Below are 19872 nucleotides of genomic sequence, written 5' to 3' on the forward strand. Positions count from 1 at the left end.
GCAGTTCATTCTACAGCAAAACAATGATCCCAAGGATATATAAAAAGCATGCTCAATTGGGTTCAGATCGGGTGATTGATTTGGCCACTCAAGAAATGACCAATTTTTTTCAAAGCTAAAAATTGGTCATTTCTTGAGTGGTCAAATCAATCACCCCATCTGATCCCAATTGAGCATGCCTTTTATATGTTGAAGAGAAAACTGAAGGGGACTAGCCCCCAAAACAAGCATTAGCAAAAGATGGCTGCAATACAGGCCTGGCAGAGCATCACCAGAGAAGACACCCAGCAACTGGTGATGTCCATGAATCGCAGACTTCAAGCAGTCATTGCATGCAAAGGATATGCAACAAAATACTAAACATGACTACTTTCATTTACATGACATTGCTGTGTCCCAAACATTATGGTGCCCTGAAATGGGGGGGAATATGTATAAACACTGCTGTAATTTCTACCTGGTGAAACCAAAATGTAGAAAAATGGCCTTTATTAAAATCTGACAATGTGCACTTTAACCACATGTGTTTTTTTTTTCTATTACAAATGTCAAATTGTGGAGTATAGAGGCAAATAAATAAATGACAGGTCTTTGTCCTAAACATTATGGAGGGCACTGTGTATCTCTCGTTTCCCTTTCCCCTGATTCTCAGTCTGATGAAGGGTCTCAACCCGAACATCACTTATTCCTTTTCTCCAGAGACCCGCTGAATTACTCCAGCATTTTGAGTCTATCTTCAAAATAAAATGATGATTTTCCACATTTATCCTAGAAAATACTCAACGGAAGGGAGAAGGGCCAATTCTCAATGCAATGCATCCATGCCAATCTTACCTCCAAACCCAATTATTCCAATGCTTTCCGGGATGGTCTTCTGTAAGGAACATAAAAAAGTTCAGAAGTCGGTGTAGGAGTCTGGGCTAAGACCCGATCCTTTGATCAACATGATCATGGCTGGTCTTTGGTCTTTTTCCTGCCCAAGCCAAATCATTTTTTTTTCTTCAGCATCTATAAATCTTTGATATGAATGCAATCAATGACTGATTCTCCACAACCCTTAGAGGTAGAAAATTCTAAAGATGTGTTACTGTTTGAGTAAAGACATTTCTCCTCACCTCAGTCATCAATGGCCGACCCATTATTTTGAGTTTGTGACCTTAGCTCCACATTTCTCAGCCTTTGTTATATCTACTTGGTTAAACCCGAAGAATCTTGTTTGTTTCAACCAGGTCACCACTCACTCTTCTTGTCAGAAACTAATAGATCATTAGATCATTAGACTAATAGATCATTAGATACTGAATAAACCAAGAGTTGAATTGCTACACTTTCTCCAATCCTCATGTCGCCACCCATGATAGTTTATCTGTGTTCTCACCAGAGCCTGGTGTAATTGTGCACAAGATTACCCTGAACTCACATCCTGTGGCAACAAAGGCTAATGTATTGCCTTCCTCTCTGACTGCCGTTCTACCTGCTTGGTATTTTTCAGTGATGTGTACACACGAATACCTGATCCCTTTGACTGGTGACACTACTCAGGTCTCACCTTTTTAAAAAAACCTCTGCATCCTCATCACCTCTCACAGTTCCACTTTGTATATTTGGTTCCATCACACAAATCACTGATAGATACCATGAACAGCTGATGTCTGAGCATTGAACCTTGCAGAATTCCACTGTCACACCTCTCACCCTGCAAAAGATAAGTTATCCCGACGCCTTATTTTTTCACCTGTTATCGATCTCTCAATGCATGTTGCTCTATAACTTTCAATGCTAAGTTCTCTAACCTTGTACACCAACCTGGTACAGTTTCTACCATTCATGCTGAATCCGCTGTATTGAATGCCCCGGTTAATCCATTAGCCCTGTCCCTCTGGTCTGCTCCCTCTCCAGACCATCAGTGCTTCAAATAGGAAGTTCTCATTCTTATTTTCAAGCCCCATCTTTGGAAATCTCTGCAGCTCCATGCCTCTTTCAAAACTCTTCACTCCCCTTTTCTGCCTTACACCTCTGCAGCTTGCCAGGACAAATTTGAAGAATAGATTAGATGGGCATTGAACAAAAGAGGGATGAAGTGATGTGGGAACACAGCACATTTCATTATGTGGAGACACTTTCACCAGGAGGACAGCAGAGATTGAGGAAAGCTTCCCAAGGGTAGGTGACAAATATCAGCTTGCTCGGTGAAGCCGACATCCTATAAATAAAACAGTGGTGGAGGACCACTAATGCAGACTGGCAGTTGCAATAAATGGCCTGTTTCTTTGCTGTTATTTCTAACATTCCAATTAATTCCAAGTTGTCTGTTACTCAAGCATGCTAGAGTATTATTTCCTGTGGGTTGACATTTAAAAATACAACCGCTGGTTGATGGAAGCCTCCCTTTCCTGCAGATCACGAGAATTAAATCAAAATTGGAAATAAAACAGGGAATGCTGGAAATACTCAGAGGGTTGGGCAACATAAGTACATAAACTATGTTCAGCTTTAATGTCAATGACCTTTCGTCAGGAAATGTTAGAGACCAATCATGTTTCAAGTTGCAGAGATGGGAGCAAACTAGGGGACGGACTGTCTGTGTAAAGGTAGAGAGCACAAAGCTGACTGACCGTTGGCCCTGGGGCTGACTGAGGGAGGGTGAAGGCCTGTTAATGGCAGCAGACCGTCAAAGGGAGCTGAGAATAGGAGATAAATGAGAATGTTCTCGTTAAGAGTGCATGTATTCATGAATCCCTTTAAGAATCAGTCATATCTACAAGCAGCGTAATTAGAGTCATAGAATCGTACAGCACGGAAACAGGCCCGTTGGCCCAACTGGCCCGTGCTGACCGAGATGCCCCATCTATACTAGTCCCACCTGCCTGCATTTGGCATGTATCTCTCTAAACATTCCCTATCCATCCACAACATGAAAAAGATTAGAAGATGAATTTCCTCTCCAAGGAGCGTGTGAGCATTGGGACAATCGCCACTTGTCCTTCACCAGGACATGTTGTCCTCAACATGAAGAAACCTGTGCGTTAGGCAAAATGCTTCAAAAATGATTCCTCATATTCTACTTCAGTAGTCAATGCCCATAGAATAGTAAGATTAAACGAGAACTTACCAGTTTGAAGTTTGATCTTTATTTTATGAGGAGGAACGTTGAGGGAATACGTGAAGAACCCCGCCTACGGCGCATGCGTGTCATTCTTCAAAGCAGCGGTGTGAGGTCACAGATAGAAAATAATGACCTAAGATAGTAAGATTATTAAAGAGATACCAGTTTAAGATATGACCATATAAGGGTGGGAGCGGAGGGCACGTATTCCCTCAACGTTCCTCCTCATAAAATAAAGATCAAACTTCAAACTGGTAAGTTCTCGTTTAATCTTACTATTTTACTTCGGAGTCACGTGAGTGACTTCGTGAAGACTTCAAAGCTCTGTGACCTCATGCCGTGGAACGAGTCCAATCTTCACAACTGCCTTGGTAGTTTGGGAGAAATTGTTACTGGTATTTAAAAAAAACACAATGATACCAACATTTTTAAGCAAAAATTGTAAATAATATTTATTAAATCAATTTATAAACCTTATAAGCTTCAGGTGTAAATTAAATAGAACTCAAAATTTTGCCCGAAAACGTTTCTTCTTTTCTAACTGGTTTGTTGTAATATGTGCGAAACGTTTTCTCTGATGACCATCCTGCAGTTCTGAGGATATTGTCCATCGGTACCTCCAGGCGATTAGCTGCTGATGTAGATGCAGCCCTGGTGGAGTGAGATTTGAATACATTAGTGTCCACTCCTGCCTGAACTAAGCAATATCTCAGCCACCGTGAAATGGTCTGAGTCGAGACTTTATGGTATGGCTTCTTATGGCTAATTAAAAGAGCCTTTTCATTGCCTCTGATAGCCTTCGTTCTGTCCATATATAACATGATGTGTTTTACTACACAGAGACGTTCATCCTGTGGATAGGCTATGAACTCTATCACCTGACCCGCTGATCCTGGTCTATTTTGCTTAATAAGGCCCTGGATCACGAAAATCAGCCTTCCTGTCGCCTCCGTCAAGTTATCCAATCTTAACTTCTGTAATGACTGGACCCTTTGCGCTGTGACCAGCGCCATAAGCATAACCATTTTCATAGTTAGATAGTTTAGCGGTAATGCCGTAGCCGGTGACCAATTCCGTAACATTTTTAGGACTACGCTCACATCCCAGATTTGGCTATATCTAGCCCTTGGTGGGTTAGTGTTAAAGATGCCTCGTAGCAGTTTTATTACTAGAGGATGTGAGCCGACACCCTGTCTTTCTGTGCCTTCCCATAAATAACTGGACAAGGCACTCCTAGCACTATTGACCGTGCTGTAACTGAGTCCTTCAAAGTGCAGGCTTGTGAGGAATTCTAGGACAGCTGGAATATCCACCTTTCTGTGGTCTAGATTGTTGTCCAGGCAGTATTTAGTCCATTTCTTGACATGACATAAAGATTGTTTTTGAGTGGAAAGTCTCTGTGCTGCTGTGATCATGTCCACAGTTCTATCAGATAAACCCATATGCCGAAATGGTTCCTTCAGAGTCTACAAACCAATAAATTTAGATAATTATGGCAAGGATGGCTGTCCCCAGTCACCGGATGCACCAGCAACTGAGGACTATGTTTTAAAGTAATATATGGTGTAAGCACCAAATCCTGCAGCACCGAGAACCATGGTTGGGTAGGCCAATCAGGTACTATGAGAATCCCAGATGCCGAGTCTAGCTGAATTTTCCGTAGTACCCGATTGATGAGGCAGAAAGGAGGAAATGCATAAATGAACCATTTCCCCCAGTGCAAAGAGAATGCATCTGTAGCTTCTGCCTCAGGATCTGGTTCCCATGATATATACCTAGGTAACTGATGATTTAACCTGGATGCAAAAAGATCAATATCCGGCCTTCCGTACTTTGCTGTGATATCAGCAAATATCTTTCTGTCTAACATCCATTCCGTATTTTCATTAAATTTTCGTGACCTGGCGTCTGCCACTGAATTAAGTATCCCTGGTAGATACGTAGCCGATAACCAAATATTCCTTTGGATACACCATTCCCAAATATGGTTTGCCAATTCATCACAGGATATTGATATATTTCCCCCCATATGATTTATATATGCCACCACCGTGGTATTGTCTATCTGCAATCTAACATGCTGGTTAATCATTCCCGAGCAATAAGATTTTAAACCATAAAAAGCACTCAACATCTCTAAGTAATTTATACCCTTTGTGGTAAGTAGGTTAGTTTCCTGTATATTCCATCTCCCTCCAGAGCTCGAGATGGTATCCGTTGCTCCCCAACCCAGTGCACTGGCATCTGTTTGTAATACCACAGATGGGTTTGGAATAACTATTGGGTTGGAGCTATATATAACATTTTGTTCCCACCATTGTAGTTCTTTTATAGCTCTAATTGTTAGCTCCATAGGCCTATCAAAATGGCCTCTATTAATTTTTAGTGCTCTAATTTTTTCTCTCTGTAAATTTTGGTAATGCAATCGTCCAAATTGAATGGCAGGAAACGTGGCTATAATTTTCCCAATAATCCTGGCTACCCGTCTAATGGATGGTTTAACGGTATTAATAAGCTCTGTGCAATCCTTTTGGAACTCAGTGGCTTTCCCTATAGGTAAAGTCACTAACATATCAAGTGTGTTAATAGTGAACCCCAAGTAATCAATATTAGTTGCAGGTGTTAATCTTGACTTAATTGGATGGATAATGAATCCCAGCTGTTCCATCAATTTTCTTGTGGCAACCACTGCTCTACTAGCCAATTCATAAGTTTTCCCCACAATCAAGATATCATCCAAATATGCCATCACTCTATAGTTTTGTTGTCTAAGAAATGCCAAAGCTGGTTTAAGAATTTTTGTGAATAATCTAGGGGCTGACGTTAGCCCGTTTGGTAGCGCCTTGTATTGCCAAAGCTGACCCATCCAATTAAATTTCAAAAACCGTCTGTGTTCTTCTCTGATGGGTACCGTATAGTAAGCATCTTGCAGATCAATACTTGCCATAAAGTAGCCTGCCGACACTAGCTCTGTAGCAGTACTAAAAGTATCCATTTTAAAATGAGCATATTGTACAAACTTATTAAGTGTTGATAAATCAATAATTATCCGGCAACCCCCATCTTTCTTATGTCTAATGAATATATTTGAGACAAATTCCTGTTGTTCATGTTTGGTTTTTTCAATTACTCCTTTCGTGAACAACCTTTGTATTTCAATTTTTGCTTTAGCTCTGTCTAATTTGGTAAGCATATAAGTTCTGTCCGGTGTATGTTGTACTGGAGGTTCTTGTATGTGTATAAACTCTATAAGATATCCCTTAATACTGCTAAGGATATACCTATCCACAGTTAACTTACACCATGCTTCCAAATGAAATTGCAACCTCCCTCCAAGTTCTGTGCTCCTTATTAATTTTTGAGGCACAGACCCACCTACCTCCATGGTTATCGGTGGTGTTACTTTCTTGGTCTTAACCGAGGTTGCGGAGGGCCTTGAGGTTGAAAGTGGGGTAAATGTTGAAGTGGAGGCTTCCGCATTTTCCATTGTGGGCGTCCCGGGCCAACCCCTAAAAAGGACGCTGTTGCTGGTTTCCCCTGGCCTCTCTCCAATTTTTCGTACTATACATACTAGTACTTGCTTTTTTAGTCGTCCCATAAGGATGATACCGTTTTCCGACATATCCTTTGGTCGCTTTTATTAGGCCCAACGTTTTGGCCTCTTCCTCCAAATCTTTGACCTGTTTTGATAGGTCACCCCCAAACAACAAATTTTGAGGTTTTATGGCTTTCTGTTTGCACAGGATTGCAAATTTTGGGTCTAACGTTGGCTGAATAGCCCCTTTCCTGATGTTGTTCAGTTCAAATTGAACATTGCAAAACAGTGCTAAAACGTCTTTCATGTCATTGGACATATCCACATTTTCCAGCCTACGGGCCAAAGCTGTTATACCCGCCGAGAGTCCTTTACTAGCATTCTGTATTTTTATATCCAGACTCCGAATATCCTGCCCCACGTGTCTCCAAATGCTTCGGTTCACCTTGGGTACATTCAGAGCCGCACAATTTCGCGGAGGTAAATGTCTTGCCCATACCTCAGCTAAGGTATCAGTTTTGAGGTGATGGGTCGTCATATAATCAATGCTGGCCGCCATCCTGGCCTCTAGGTCTTTTCCAGTTTCTTCTTGCTGGAAATATGTGTGCACCATGTCCAGCAACTGTGTTCCCTCATCCTCCATATGGGAACGTGGATCTGACTCTTGTTCAGAGTCCGAGTCAGGCAGCCCTTGAACACCCTCTTCAGATGAGGATGATATGTCCAGCAGCCTTTTCTGGCCATGCTCTGAGGGACTTACACCTGTATGTGTGCGGCTTTTATCCATTTTCTGGAGCCTGACACTATGGAGATGTTCCTCCCACAACCGCTCCAGCCGACTTTCGTGCTCTCCCGCACTAGTCGCTCGCGGGTGTTTCTTTTTAGCCCACCGCTCCTGCCGACTTTCGTGCCCTCGGGCACTAGTCGCACGCGGTTTAAATCGCAACTCGTCGCCATGCCTACCGGCTCTGGTTGCTCCCGGCCGCTGCAAACGCCGTTTTTCGCCGTCCCGGTACTCCTCCAAACAGATAGATGACGGCCCCACATGCTGCAGCCACTCGTACTGTTTTCCGAGCTCTGCAGATGCGATCGCTGCCGGCTGCTCTATGCCCTGCAGCTGGTCATCATCACTGCTATACAAGTAAGTATTTACCGGCGATTTTTCGGGCTCACTTTCCCAGCGGTTCGTTTTGCGTTTCGCCTTCCCGCCCGGTCCAGAATTAGTTTTTCCCGGCGCGGGGTTTGAATCTGGCACAGCTGGCTCAACGCAAACTGCCTGTGCCGTCGGCTGCTGCTGCGGGTCCCCGGCACCTTTACCGCCGACATCCTGCAGCTTCTTCACAGCCTTTCTGCGTCCTCTATCCATTCCTAAAAAACGGTGAAATTGCAGAATCACTTACCTGCCGTCGACCGGCTTTTCAACTCTCCCGTTCAAGGGGACGTCCTCCCCAGGTCCGACACGTTCAATGCGTGTATGCGATATGACACGCATGCGCCGTAGGCGGGGTTCTTCACGAAGTCACTCACGTGACTCCGAAGTAAAATGGACACTGAATCCTCCAGTTTCAGGTACCTCTTACTTCCTGTGTTCCCCCTCTCTCTCCTTTTACAGTAATAGAGTGATACAGTGTGGAAACCGGCCCTTCTGTCCAACTTGCCAACAATGTCCCAGCCACACTGGTCCCACCTGCCTGCGCTTGGTCCATATCCCTCCAAACCTGTCCTATCCATATACCTGTCTAACTGTTTCTTACCCCTTGGGATAATTCCAGCCTCAACTATCTCATCTGGCAGCTTGTTCCATACACCCACCAGCCTACTCAACCTCTCCCTATAGCTCACACCCTCTAGTCTTGGCAACATCCTCGGAAATTTTCTCTCAACCCTTTCAAGCTTGACAATTTCTTTTCTGTAACATGATGCCCAGAACTGAACACAATATCCTAAATGCGGTCTCACCAACGTCTTATACAACTGCAACATGACCTCCCAACTTCTATACTCTATACTCTGACTGATGAAGGCCAATGTGCCAAAAGCTTTTTGATCTACCTGTGACTCGACCTTCAAGGACCCATGCATCTGCACTCCTAGATCCCTCTGCTCTACAACAGGCCTACCATTCACTGTGTAGGTCCTGCCCTTGTTAATGTCCCAAAATACAACACCTTCTCTGTATTAAATTCCATCAATGATTCCTCAGTCCACCTGGCCAATCGATTCAGATCCTGCTGCAATCTTTCACAACCATCCTCACTATCTGCAAAACCACTCACTATTTTATCATCAACAAACTTGTTAATCTTGCCCTGTATGTTCTCATCCTAATCATTGATGTAGAGGCCAAACAGTAACGGGCCCAGCACCGAACCTTGAGGCACACCACTAGTCACAGGTTCCAGTCCGAGAAGCTACCTTCCACCATCACCCTCTGCTTCCTTCCATGGAACCAATTTGCTATCCATTCAGCTATCTCTCCTTGAATCCCATGCGATCTAACCTTCCAGAACAGCCTACCATACGGAACCTTGTCAAATGACTTACTGAAATCCATGTCTACAACATCTGCAGCTCTGCCCTCATCGGCCTTTTTGGTCACGTCTTCAAAAAAATCTATTGGATTTGTGAGACACGACCTTCCGCATACAAAACCATGCCGACTGTCCCTAATCAGCCCTTGCCCATCCAAATGCCTGTATAATCTATCCCTCCGAATACTATCTAGTAACTTTCCAACTACATATGTTAAGCTCACCGACCTATAGTTCCCAGCATATTCCCTGCAGCCCTTCGTGAAAAGAGGCACAACATTTGCTACTCCAGTCTTCCAGCACCTCAAAGTCAAAGTATCCTTTATTGTCATTCAGACCTTTCGGTCTGAACAAAAGTTTGTTGCCTTGCAGTCATACATATAATAAAATAACAAAGCACACAATAAACACAAATTTAACATCCACCACAGTGAGTTCACCAGGCACCTCCTCACTGTGATGGAAGGCAAAAGTCTTAAAGTCTTTGTCTCTTCCCTCCTTGTTCTCCCTCTGCGCTGAGGCGATCCAGGCCTCCGATGTTGTGACCCCACCGGGTGATGGTAAGTAAGTCCCGCGGCTCAACCGTGCTCCGCGAACGGGCCGGTTCCAACTCCGTGGCCCGGGGTGGTGGAAGCTGCCGAAGCTGCCGCCCTCCAGTCCAGCAGACGAAGCTGTTGCCTTGGGAGCTCCGGAAAAACAGGTCACCAACCTGTGACCTGAGAGCTCCACGACGATGTCGTCCACTGGGCCCGCGGCCGAGCCTCCGAGGCTCCAAAGTCGGGTCGCCGCCACCGCCGGAACGCCTCTCCTGTATTTATGGACGACTCGTATGTTTCAACCAGGGCTCTCGCAGTTTCCTCTCTGGTTTACCACAATGTCCTCGGATATATCTGATCAGGCCCCGGAGATTTGTCTACCTTCATACATGATAGTACCTTCAGTAGTTCTTTGACGGTAACTCTGACTGCTCTCAAGACACTTCCATTGACTGCCCCAAGTTCCTCCGTCCTACTGTCTCTCTCCTCGGTAAATACAGAGGAGAACTACTTCTCATTCTTGTTCTCTTTCCCATTCTTCCCATCCCAGCCCTCTGTATTTTCCAGCCGGTTCCATCCGCATGCAACACAAACACAACCCTCCCGACCCTTCCCACCTGGTCCCCTCTGCCCTGTGTCTCTACTTTAATGGTTTCTATTGTCACCTTATAGCAGATTACCAACTGAGACTCTGTGTCTTTATTTATCTCCTTACTCCACAATCCCCCTCCCTCACCTGGCTCCTTCTACCTATCACCCCTTACCCCTCCTCAGTTCACCCATCGGCTATCAGTCCCTGCCTCACCCCCTCCACCTCTCCTCTTTCTCGGCTATCTTCCCTCTCCACTCCCAGTCTTGAGGCAGTTTTTATCTCCTGCAGATGCTGCTTGACCTGCTAAGCTCCACAACCTCATTCAGTACGCCCTTCCTCCAGAGAGCCAAGCACCAATCAGAAAGAGATTGCTCCCTTCAATGTTGACCTACTAAAGGCATGGTCACCTTTCAACATTAGACCCCTGTTAACTGGAGCTGCAGAAAGCTTCAAGACAATCAAAGTAATTGCTCTGTAGTGTGGGGGTCGGATCAAATCAATAGCAGCTCAAGGAATTGCTGGAATCTAAAAACAGGTTACTTTTGAGAAATCTTTAATTTAGCAGCAAATTCATCAGAACACAAAACAAGGAAGGATTATATGCTCCAGCTAGCTCTGAAATATTCAGATTCTTGCCCAGAAGCTGATGTAATCGTCCATTTGAAGAAGTAATTTACCTGTCTCTTGACAAATCCTCTTTGTCCACTGAATATGATTACCTCCTCTACATATCAGTGGAGGATTTACATCAGCTGGTTCCATAAATCAGTGGTGAAGGTTAAACTAATAGCTTGCTTAGTTAATGACCACGTTCCATTGTGCTTTTACATGAAGTACCTTGATATATCAAGTTATCTGTTGCCCTGAATACTGGAAGAAATTGAGTCATATCAACCTTAATCATTTTCGTAATGGAATAGGTTTAAATTGCTTTTATATAAAATGTGGAATATTTTGTGGCTCTTCTGAATCATTTCCACTCAATATCATCTTTATGTATGAAATCATACCTTGACACAATACTCATCTCTAGCTTTTCTAATCTTTTATAAAATGTCAGAATCACTTCTTTACATTTATATTCCGTGGAAACGTTGGATAACAGGTTGTGTTATTTTTTCTTTGCAGCTGCTGTCATACATTTTACTGATATCTGTCAACTCATATTTTTGACATTAAATGCCATTTGCACTCCAAGTGATGCAGTTTTCAGGATTGAACTCTGGAACACTGCTGACCAGAGCCAGATGACCACTACTGACCAGTGGTGGCCAATTAGAATTACTATCTTTGGTTTACAATTATGAACTCAGTTTATTATTCAACTTGCAACATTCTCCTTTATTGTAAGAACTTTCATTTTAACCACATTTCGAATGGGATAAAGAACTGAATTTTCAGGAGGCAATTGATAACATTTCCTTTCACCAGTTCTTGTTCATTATCTCCAGCAGTCTGCATTTTGTAACTGCCATGGATGTACAGCTGTAATGCGTTAATTTAATGTTAATCATCAATTCATCTTCAAGATTGTGGTGCATTGGATTTTGCCTTCAGTGCTGGCTGAGCACATTTAAATAATCAGAGAGAAGTCGGCCCAATGTTCACCCTTCACCTTAAGGTCAGCATATCCTGAGAATACGTTCAACCACCAGAAGTTCACAAAGCAATATTTTCCTGTATGCCATGCAGGGGAGGCTATTGTATCTATCCAGCTCAAGGAGAAGACCTTAAAAGTGGCATCACAGGTGGATAGGGTGATTGAGAAGGCTTTCAGCACATTGACCTTCATCAATCAGAGCATTGAGTATAGATGGTACGCAAAAATGCTGCAGAAACTCAGCAGGTGCAGCAGCATCTATGGAGCGAAGGAAACAGGCAACGTTTCGGGCCGAAACCCTTCTTCAGACTGATGGGGGATGGTGTGGAGAAGAAAGGAAAAAGGAGGAGGAGCCCGAGGGCTGAGGAAGGGGAGGAGACAGCAAGGGCTAACAAAATTGGGGGAATTCAATGTTCAAAACATTGAGTATAGATGTTGTGAGGTCAGGTTACAATTATATAAGACATTGCCAAGGTCACATTAGAGTATTGTGTTCAGTTTTGGTCACCATGTTATCTGAAATATGTTGTCAAGCTGGAAAGGGTGCAGAGAATATTTACAAGGATGTTGCCAGGACATGAGGGCCTGAGCTATAGGGAGAGGTTGAGCAGGCTAGGACTTTATTCCTTGGAGCGCAGGAAGATGAGGGGTGATCTTAAAGAGGTGTATATGATCATGACAATAGACAATAGGTGCAGGAGTAGGCCATTTGGCCCTTCGAGCCAGCACCGCCATTCAATGTGATCATGGCTGATCATCCCCAATCAGTACCCCGTTCCTGCCTTCTCCCCATATCCCCCGACTCCGCTATCTTTAAGAGCCCTATCTAGCTCTCTCTTGAAAGTATCCAGAGAACCGGCCTCCAGCGCCCTCTGAGGCAGAGAATTCCACAGACCCACAACTCTCTGTGAGAAAAAGTGTTTCCTTGTCTCCGTTCTAAATGGCTTACCCCTTATTCTTAAACTGTGGCCTCTGGTTCTGGACTACCCCAACATCGGAAACATGTTTCCTGCCTCTAGCGTGTCCAAACCCTAAATAATCTTATATGTTTCAATAAGATCCCCTCTCATCCTACTAAACTCCAGAGTATACAAGTCCAGCCGTTCCATTCTCTCAGCATATGACAGTCCCGCCATCCCGGGAATTAACCTTGTAAACCTACGCTGCATTTCCTCAATGGACATCTGTGATCCCAGGCCAGTTATTAATAGCTGTGACATGTGTATTGAGAAGGAGGCAGCCTTATAAAGCTCACGTGTTTAGGTCTGAACAGGGGAAAGGGAGCTGAATAATGTCCGTTTTTTGGACCCAGTTTTCAATGTGAACTCCATGAGAGACACGGGTTCCCAGCTTTGGAATTAAGATTACACAGGGCTGTATTAAAGTACGCACAACCAGCTGGGGGTCCTACACGTGGCATGTTGCTACTTGATGGGCACCAATATTATTGGTGCAGAATGCCACATTAACAGTTCCATAGCATCCTTCCTTAAAGCTTCTTGTTTTGATAAAAAATATCCATGTATGCTTTTGTTGAGGTCTGTCACATATGCTGATTGGAGTCAATATATGACTCTCGGGAAATCTGAAAAGGGATCATAAAAGTCGGTTTATGATCTAAGTTGACAGGGTGTTTCCAGTGTCAGCTTAACTTACTGCTAGAGAGATGTGGGAGACTTTACCCCAAAACATCAAGAATGTACACAAACAACCTTTAGCCTGGGAATGATTAAGTGACACATGGGTTTCGGAGCAGGCACAAATGCAGGCAGAGCAGATGAAAGCAGCCGAGAACACTGCTATTGCTACTCTCAAGATGACATTTTCATGCGGCTGCTTCCAACATGGTTTCTGCACCTTACCAAATCAGATATTCCTTGAAGATGCACAGGGGATATTAAATGAAGATTGATTTCACTCATAATATCTAAATTTAAACTCAGATCCCAGCAGCGGCAGTGGAATGCTATAAACCAGTGTAGCATACTTTCCCAAATTAAGTTAGTTCTTTAAGATGTGCACTGCAGTATTCTGATTCATCAGTTCCTGTAAAATTGAACCCGTTATCGTGTGCATATGTACAAAGCCCAATTGAACCAGCACAGGCAGTTTCCTTCCAATTATTTTGTTATGTTAATTTCGCATCAAAAATTATTTAAGAGGTTTAGGATGACATTACCTTTTCACTTTCTTCATCCTCACCAAAATAAAGTGTACGCTCTGGCAGAGTGAGTCCATCTTGATCAATCTATAAAATATGGCAAGAGATTAATTCCATTTTTAAAGTGTTTGTGAACTGAAATGTTACTTATGGATTGTCTTCAGAAAGATACAAGCCCCAGTTAATTGCGTTTGAAACAAATGTTGCTGCAGACTCGGGGCATTTACACTGAATATTGAAATGACTGCAATGGTTTGGTTCAAATGTTTGGATTTATCTGTGATTTCTTTTCTGACAATTGACAATAGACAATAGGTGCAGGAGTAGGCCATTCGGCCCTTCAAGCTAGCAGCGCTCTAATTGTCGCTGAATTGTTGCTGGATTGACATAAACGGGGCTGCTGAGGAATTAATAAGGTTTTTAATTTTTTTAGTTAAGAGATACAGTGCGGAAACAGGCTCTTTGGCCCACCGAGTCCGCGCTGACCAGCTATCACCCCGTACAGTAATATCAGCCTACACACGCCAGGGACGATTTTACAATTTACTGAAGTCAATTAACCTACAAACCTGCACGTCTTAGGAGGAAACAGAAGATCTCGTGTGGGAGGAAACAGAAGATCTCGGAGAAAACCCTTGCAGGTCACGGTAAGAATGTATAAACTCTGTACAGACAGCGCCCGTAGTGGGGATCGAACCTTGGTCTGTGGCGCTGCATTCGCTGCAAGGCAGCAACTCTACCGCAGTGCCAGGTATCGTGTGTATGCTTGGATTTACAATGTCACGGTAGCACGACACAGGGCTGAGAATACATGAACAATAACAGCATGACAAAGATCATATCTTTCGTCTTCAAGCTGCTGAAAATAAGAACTAACATCTAACACCGACTATAAACCTATCTGATGAAAATCTCATTGCTGCTCACTAGCTCAGAGTGGTCAGAGTGGTGCAGGAATGTCTTGTTCATTGTGGGTCCCTCTGATAACATTACAGTACAAATATAATCAGATAACAAGAAGATTCAGATTCAGATTCAACTTTAATTCGGAGATGTTGACCCCCAGGAACCTGAAACCGGAAACACGTTCCACCTCCGTCCCGTTGATGTGAATGGGGGTGTGCGTGCCGCCCCTAGACTTCCTGAAGTCTACAATGAGCTCCTTGGTCTTCTTGGAGTTAAGGGCCAGGTTGTTGTCAGCGCACCATGCTGCTAGGAGCTGGACCTCCTCCCTATAGGCCGACTCAACGTTGTTGCTGGTGAGGCCAATCACCGTTGTATCATCTGCATACTTGATGATGGTGTTAGTACCATGTACAGGTGTGCAGTCGTAGGTGAAGAGGGAGTAGAGGAGGGGGCTCAGCACACAGCCCTGTGGAACGCCGGTGTTCAGGGTGAGGGTTGAAGAGGTGTGCTTGTCTAACCTAACAGACTGGCGTCTGTTGGTTAGAAAGTCCAGTTTCCAGTTACAGAGGATGGGGTCGATGCCCAGGTTACCGAGTTTGGTGATCAGTTTAGAGGGTATAATGGTGTTGAATGCTGAGCTGTAATCGATGAACAGCATTCTTACGTAAGTGTCTCTGTTGTCGAGGTGGGAGAGGGCGGAGTGAAGTGCCATTGAGATGGCATCCTCCGTACTCCTGTTCTTGCGGTAGGCAAACTGATAGGGATCCAATGTGGGGGGTAGGCAGCCTTTAAGGTGTGCCAGGACCAGCCTCTCAAAGCACTTGGTGATGATGGGAGTAAGTGCAACTGGGCGGAAGAACTAAAGCATCTCAATATTAAATAAATATTTAGGCATAGTTTGGTCTTCACAGAGAATGTTCTCTTTTTACATTTTATTGTGTGTTAATCAAATGGAAATCGCTGGGTGCTTGTTTCTGACAGGTTGAAGAAATATGAATCTGGTGCTTCACTGGTAAAACCTAGTCAATGACAAAGCACCTGCAATTAGACAACTTTCACCTTCATCAGCAGCCCATTAGTTGCTTAATAGCTCTCAGACCACTGTGTGATGGAGTCTTTCACCAAACTAAGTCGCTGAAACTTCGGGCTGAGCATCTGGAGATTGTGATGTCCTGTCTGATCGGTGGCTGCTGCAGAGATGGCCAGTGAGCACTTTGCTTCCCTTTCCACCAACAATAACAGCAGGGAAGGGTGGGGGGGGGGGGGGGGGGGGGCGGTGATCAGATATTGTGGTTAAAAAGGAAGGTTAAATATTACACATAATAAACACAAATGAGAGGATAGATTAAGTTTAACCTCTTAAAAAGTAAATACATTGCCTGGTCTGGGTATATAATATTTCAGGCAAACATGGGACAAAATAGTATGACATTGTACAAAATAATTGAATACTACTGTTGTGAAAGGGTTGTATAAAATGGCAGAGTATTGATCCATGACATTTGCTTGGCATGATGTTCAGCAGACATTGTGGGCCAAAGAGCCTGTTACTGCACTGTTTGTTCTATGTTCTAAGTACTTGATCCAAGCCCCACCATGCTGTGTTCTTATAAACGCAACCTCCAACACTGGTTCATTAGTCAAACACGTCTCACTCACAAATTAATAGCATTTGTACGTGATGTTCATGACATCATAGTATTGGAAAATGGTTAATAGATAATGAATACATTTATAATTGAAGTCACTAGAAAACAAGACGTGATAGCACTTCCCACACTCACATTCACACAGGGAGCAGTGTGAGAATGGCAAGAAATGTTGTAATGCTTCAGTAATGTTGATGGAGAGGTAAATATAAAATATAGAAAGGTACAATAAAGGAACAGACTCTTCAGCCCACAATCAGCTATCAGTTTAGTTTATTGTCACGTGTACAGAGGAACAGTGAAAAGCTTTTGTTGCGTGCTAACCAGTCAGCAGAATGCTTATGCCAAACATGAAGCCAATTGAACTGAAATCATCTGCCTGTGCATGATCCATGTCCTTCTGTTTGCCCATCCAAAAACCTCTTAAATGCCACAATCATATCTGCCTCTACCACCAGTCACAGCAGCCCCCACCTTTCTCTGTGTACAAAATTTAACCCGCACATCCCCATTAAACTTTGCTCCTCTTACCTTATACGGTAGTTATGCCCTCTAACTATTGGACATTTCCACCTTGGAAAATGGTTCTGACGATCTATGCCTCTCATTATTTTATATACTTCTATCAAGTCTCCCCTCAACCTCCGACATTCCAGAGAAAACAATCCACGCTAAAGAATATTAGCCAGGCCTTTTCATGGTCAAAGTAATGTTGATATTCAACTAAGATAGAACACTGAGCTTCACTTTAACATAGAAACATAGAACATAGGTGCAGGAGGAGGCCATTCGGCCCTTCGAGCCAGCACCGCCATTCATTGCGATCATGGCTGATCGTTCCCAATCAATAACCCGTGCCTGCCTTCTCACCATATCCCTTGATTCCACTAGCCCCTAGAGCTCTATCTAACTCTCTTAAATCCATCCAGTGATTTGGCCTCCACTGCCCTCTGTAGCAGGGAATTCCACAAATTCACAAATCTCTGGGTGAAAAAGTTTTTTCTCACCTCAGTCTTAAATGGCCTCCCCTTTATTCTAAGACTGTGGCCCCTGGTTCTGGACTCGCCCAACATTGGGAACATTTTTTCTGCATCTAGCTTGTCCAGTCCTTTTATAATGTTACATGTTTCTATAAGATCCCCCCTTATCCTTCTAAACTCCAGTGAATACAAGCCTAGTCTTTTCAATCTTTCCTCATATGACAGTCCTGCCATCCCAGGGCTCAATCTCGTGAACCTACGCTGCACTGCCTCAATCACAAGGATGTCCTTCCTCAAATTAGGAGACCAAAACTGTACGCAATACTCCAGATGTGGTCTTACCAGAGCCCTATACAACTGCAGAAGAACCTCTCTACTCCTATACTGAAATCCTCTTGTTATGAAGGCCAACATTCCATTAGCTTTCTTCACTGCCTGCTGTACCTGCATGGCAACTTTCAGTGACCAGTGTACAAGGACACCCAGGTCTTGCTGTACCTCCCCCTTATCTAACCTAACCCCATTGAGATAATAATCTGCCCCCTTGTTTTTGCCATGAAAGTGGATAACCTCACATTTATCTATATTATACTACATCTGCCACGCATCTGCCCACTCACTCAACCTGGCCAGGTCACTCTGCAACCTCCTAACATCCTCTTCATAGTTCACACTGCCACCCAGCTTTGTGTCATCCGCAAACTTGCTAGTGTTGCTCCTAATTCCTAATTCCCTCTTCCAAATCATTAATATATATGGTAAACAGTTAATATATATGGCCCCAATCATTAATATATATGGCCCCAACACCGAGCCTTGCGGCACTCCACTCGCCACTGCCTGCCATTCTGAAAAAGGACCCGTTCACTCCTACTCTTTGCTTCCTGTCTGCAAACCAATTTTCTATCCACGTCAACACCAATACCATGTGCTCTAATTTTAGTCACAAGTCTCCCGTGCGGGACCTTATCAAAGGCTTTCTGAAAGTCTAGATACACTACATCCACTGGCTCCCCTTTGCCCATTTTACTTGTCACATCCTCAAAAAATTCCAGAAGATTAGTCAAGCATGATTTTCCTTTCATAAATCCATGCTGACTTGGACTAATCCTTTTACTGCTATTCAAATGCCCTATTATTACCTCTTTAATAATTGACTCCAGCATCTTTCCCACCACCGGTCAGGCTAACTGGTCTGTAACTCCCCGTTTTCTCTCTCGCTCCTTTCTTGAAAAGTGGGATACATTAGCTATCCTCCAATCCACAGGAACTGATCCTGAATCTATTGAACATCGGAAAATGATCACCAATGTGTCCACTATTTCTAGAGCCACCTCCCTGAGGACCCAGGGATGCAGTCCATCAGGCCCCGGGGATTTATCATCCTTCAGTCCCATTAGCCTACCCAATACTATTTCTCGCCTAATGAAAATTTATTTAGATCCTCTGTCCTCCAGTATTTCTGGGAGATTGTATGTGTCTTCCTTAGTGAAGACAGATCCGAAGCTCAAGCCCATCTACTTTACTTCTTATACTTCGCCCATTCAAATACAGTACTTAATTCCTTACACATCTCACCATTCACATCGATCCCTACTACATTTGGCCATGCTCTCCTATCCCTTTGTGAGCTTTCTTTCCCATTAATTCTGGGGTCATTAACTACCCCTTTACTCCCTTTCCCTTTAACTCTGTCCTTGACTATCCCATTTGACACCCCCCCTTATTTAGTTTAAAACCACCTGTGTCGCAGTGGCAAAACTGTATGCCAGAATGCCGGTCCCCCACCTGTTAAGGTGCAATCCGTCCCTTTTGTACAGTTCCCCCTTACTCCAAAACAGATCCCAGTGGTTTAAGAATCTAAATCCTTGCCCCCTGCACCCGTTGCCCAGGCAAACATTCAGGTCCTGTATCTCCCTGTTCCTGCTCTTGCCAGCATGAAGAACTGGAAGCAAACCGGAGATAACCACCCTGGAGGTCCTGCTTTTCAGCACTTTTCCGAGCTCTCTAAAGTCACGCTTCAGAATATTCATCCCCTTCTTTCCGACATCGTTTGTGCCAACATGCTGATTCAGAAGTCAATATTGTGATGACATTTTGGAAATAAATTCAATTAGTAAATTAATTTTTATTATTGAGTGATACCGAAACTGCTGCAGGTTTCCTGGAAAATATTCTTGCTTCCTGAAAGAAATTGGAAACAGCAGTCAGAGAAAAGGAATTTAAATTCAACAACCTGCCTCAAGACACGCCAGTCAAGCTGCCGCGAGGAACGG

General features: G+C 43.8%; 1 protein-coding gene across 1 annotated transcript in view; it reads right to left on the minus strand.

Moving 5' to 3' along the window:
• Window positions 1-19872, minus strand: part of ecel1 (endothelin converting enzyme like 1) — a 107474-nt gene that overhangs the window by 67832 nt on the left and 19770 nt on the right. Inside the window, exon 2 of the mRNA XM_033031339.1 lies at window positions 14080-14148. Coding sequence (XP_032887230.1) covers window positions 14080-14148 — 69 coding nt within the window. The remainder of the gene's footprint in view (window positions 1-14079; window positions 14149-19872) is intronic.

The sequence above is a fragment of the Amblyraja radiata genome, chromosome 13 (genome assembly GCF_010909765.2).
Source record: "Amblyraja radiata isolate CabotCenter1 chromosome 13, sAmbRad1.1.pri, whole genome shotgun sequence".
In the NCBI taxonomy this organism is placed as follows: domain Eukaryota; kingdom Metazoa; phylum Chordata; class Chondrichthyes; order Rajiformes; family Rajidae; genus Amblyraja; species Amblyraja radiata.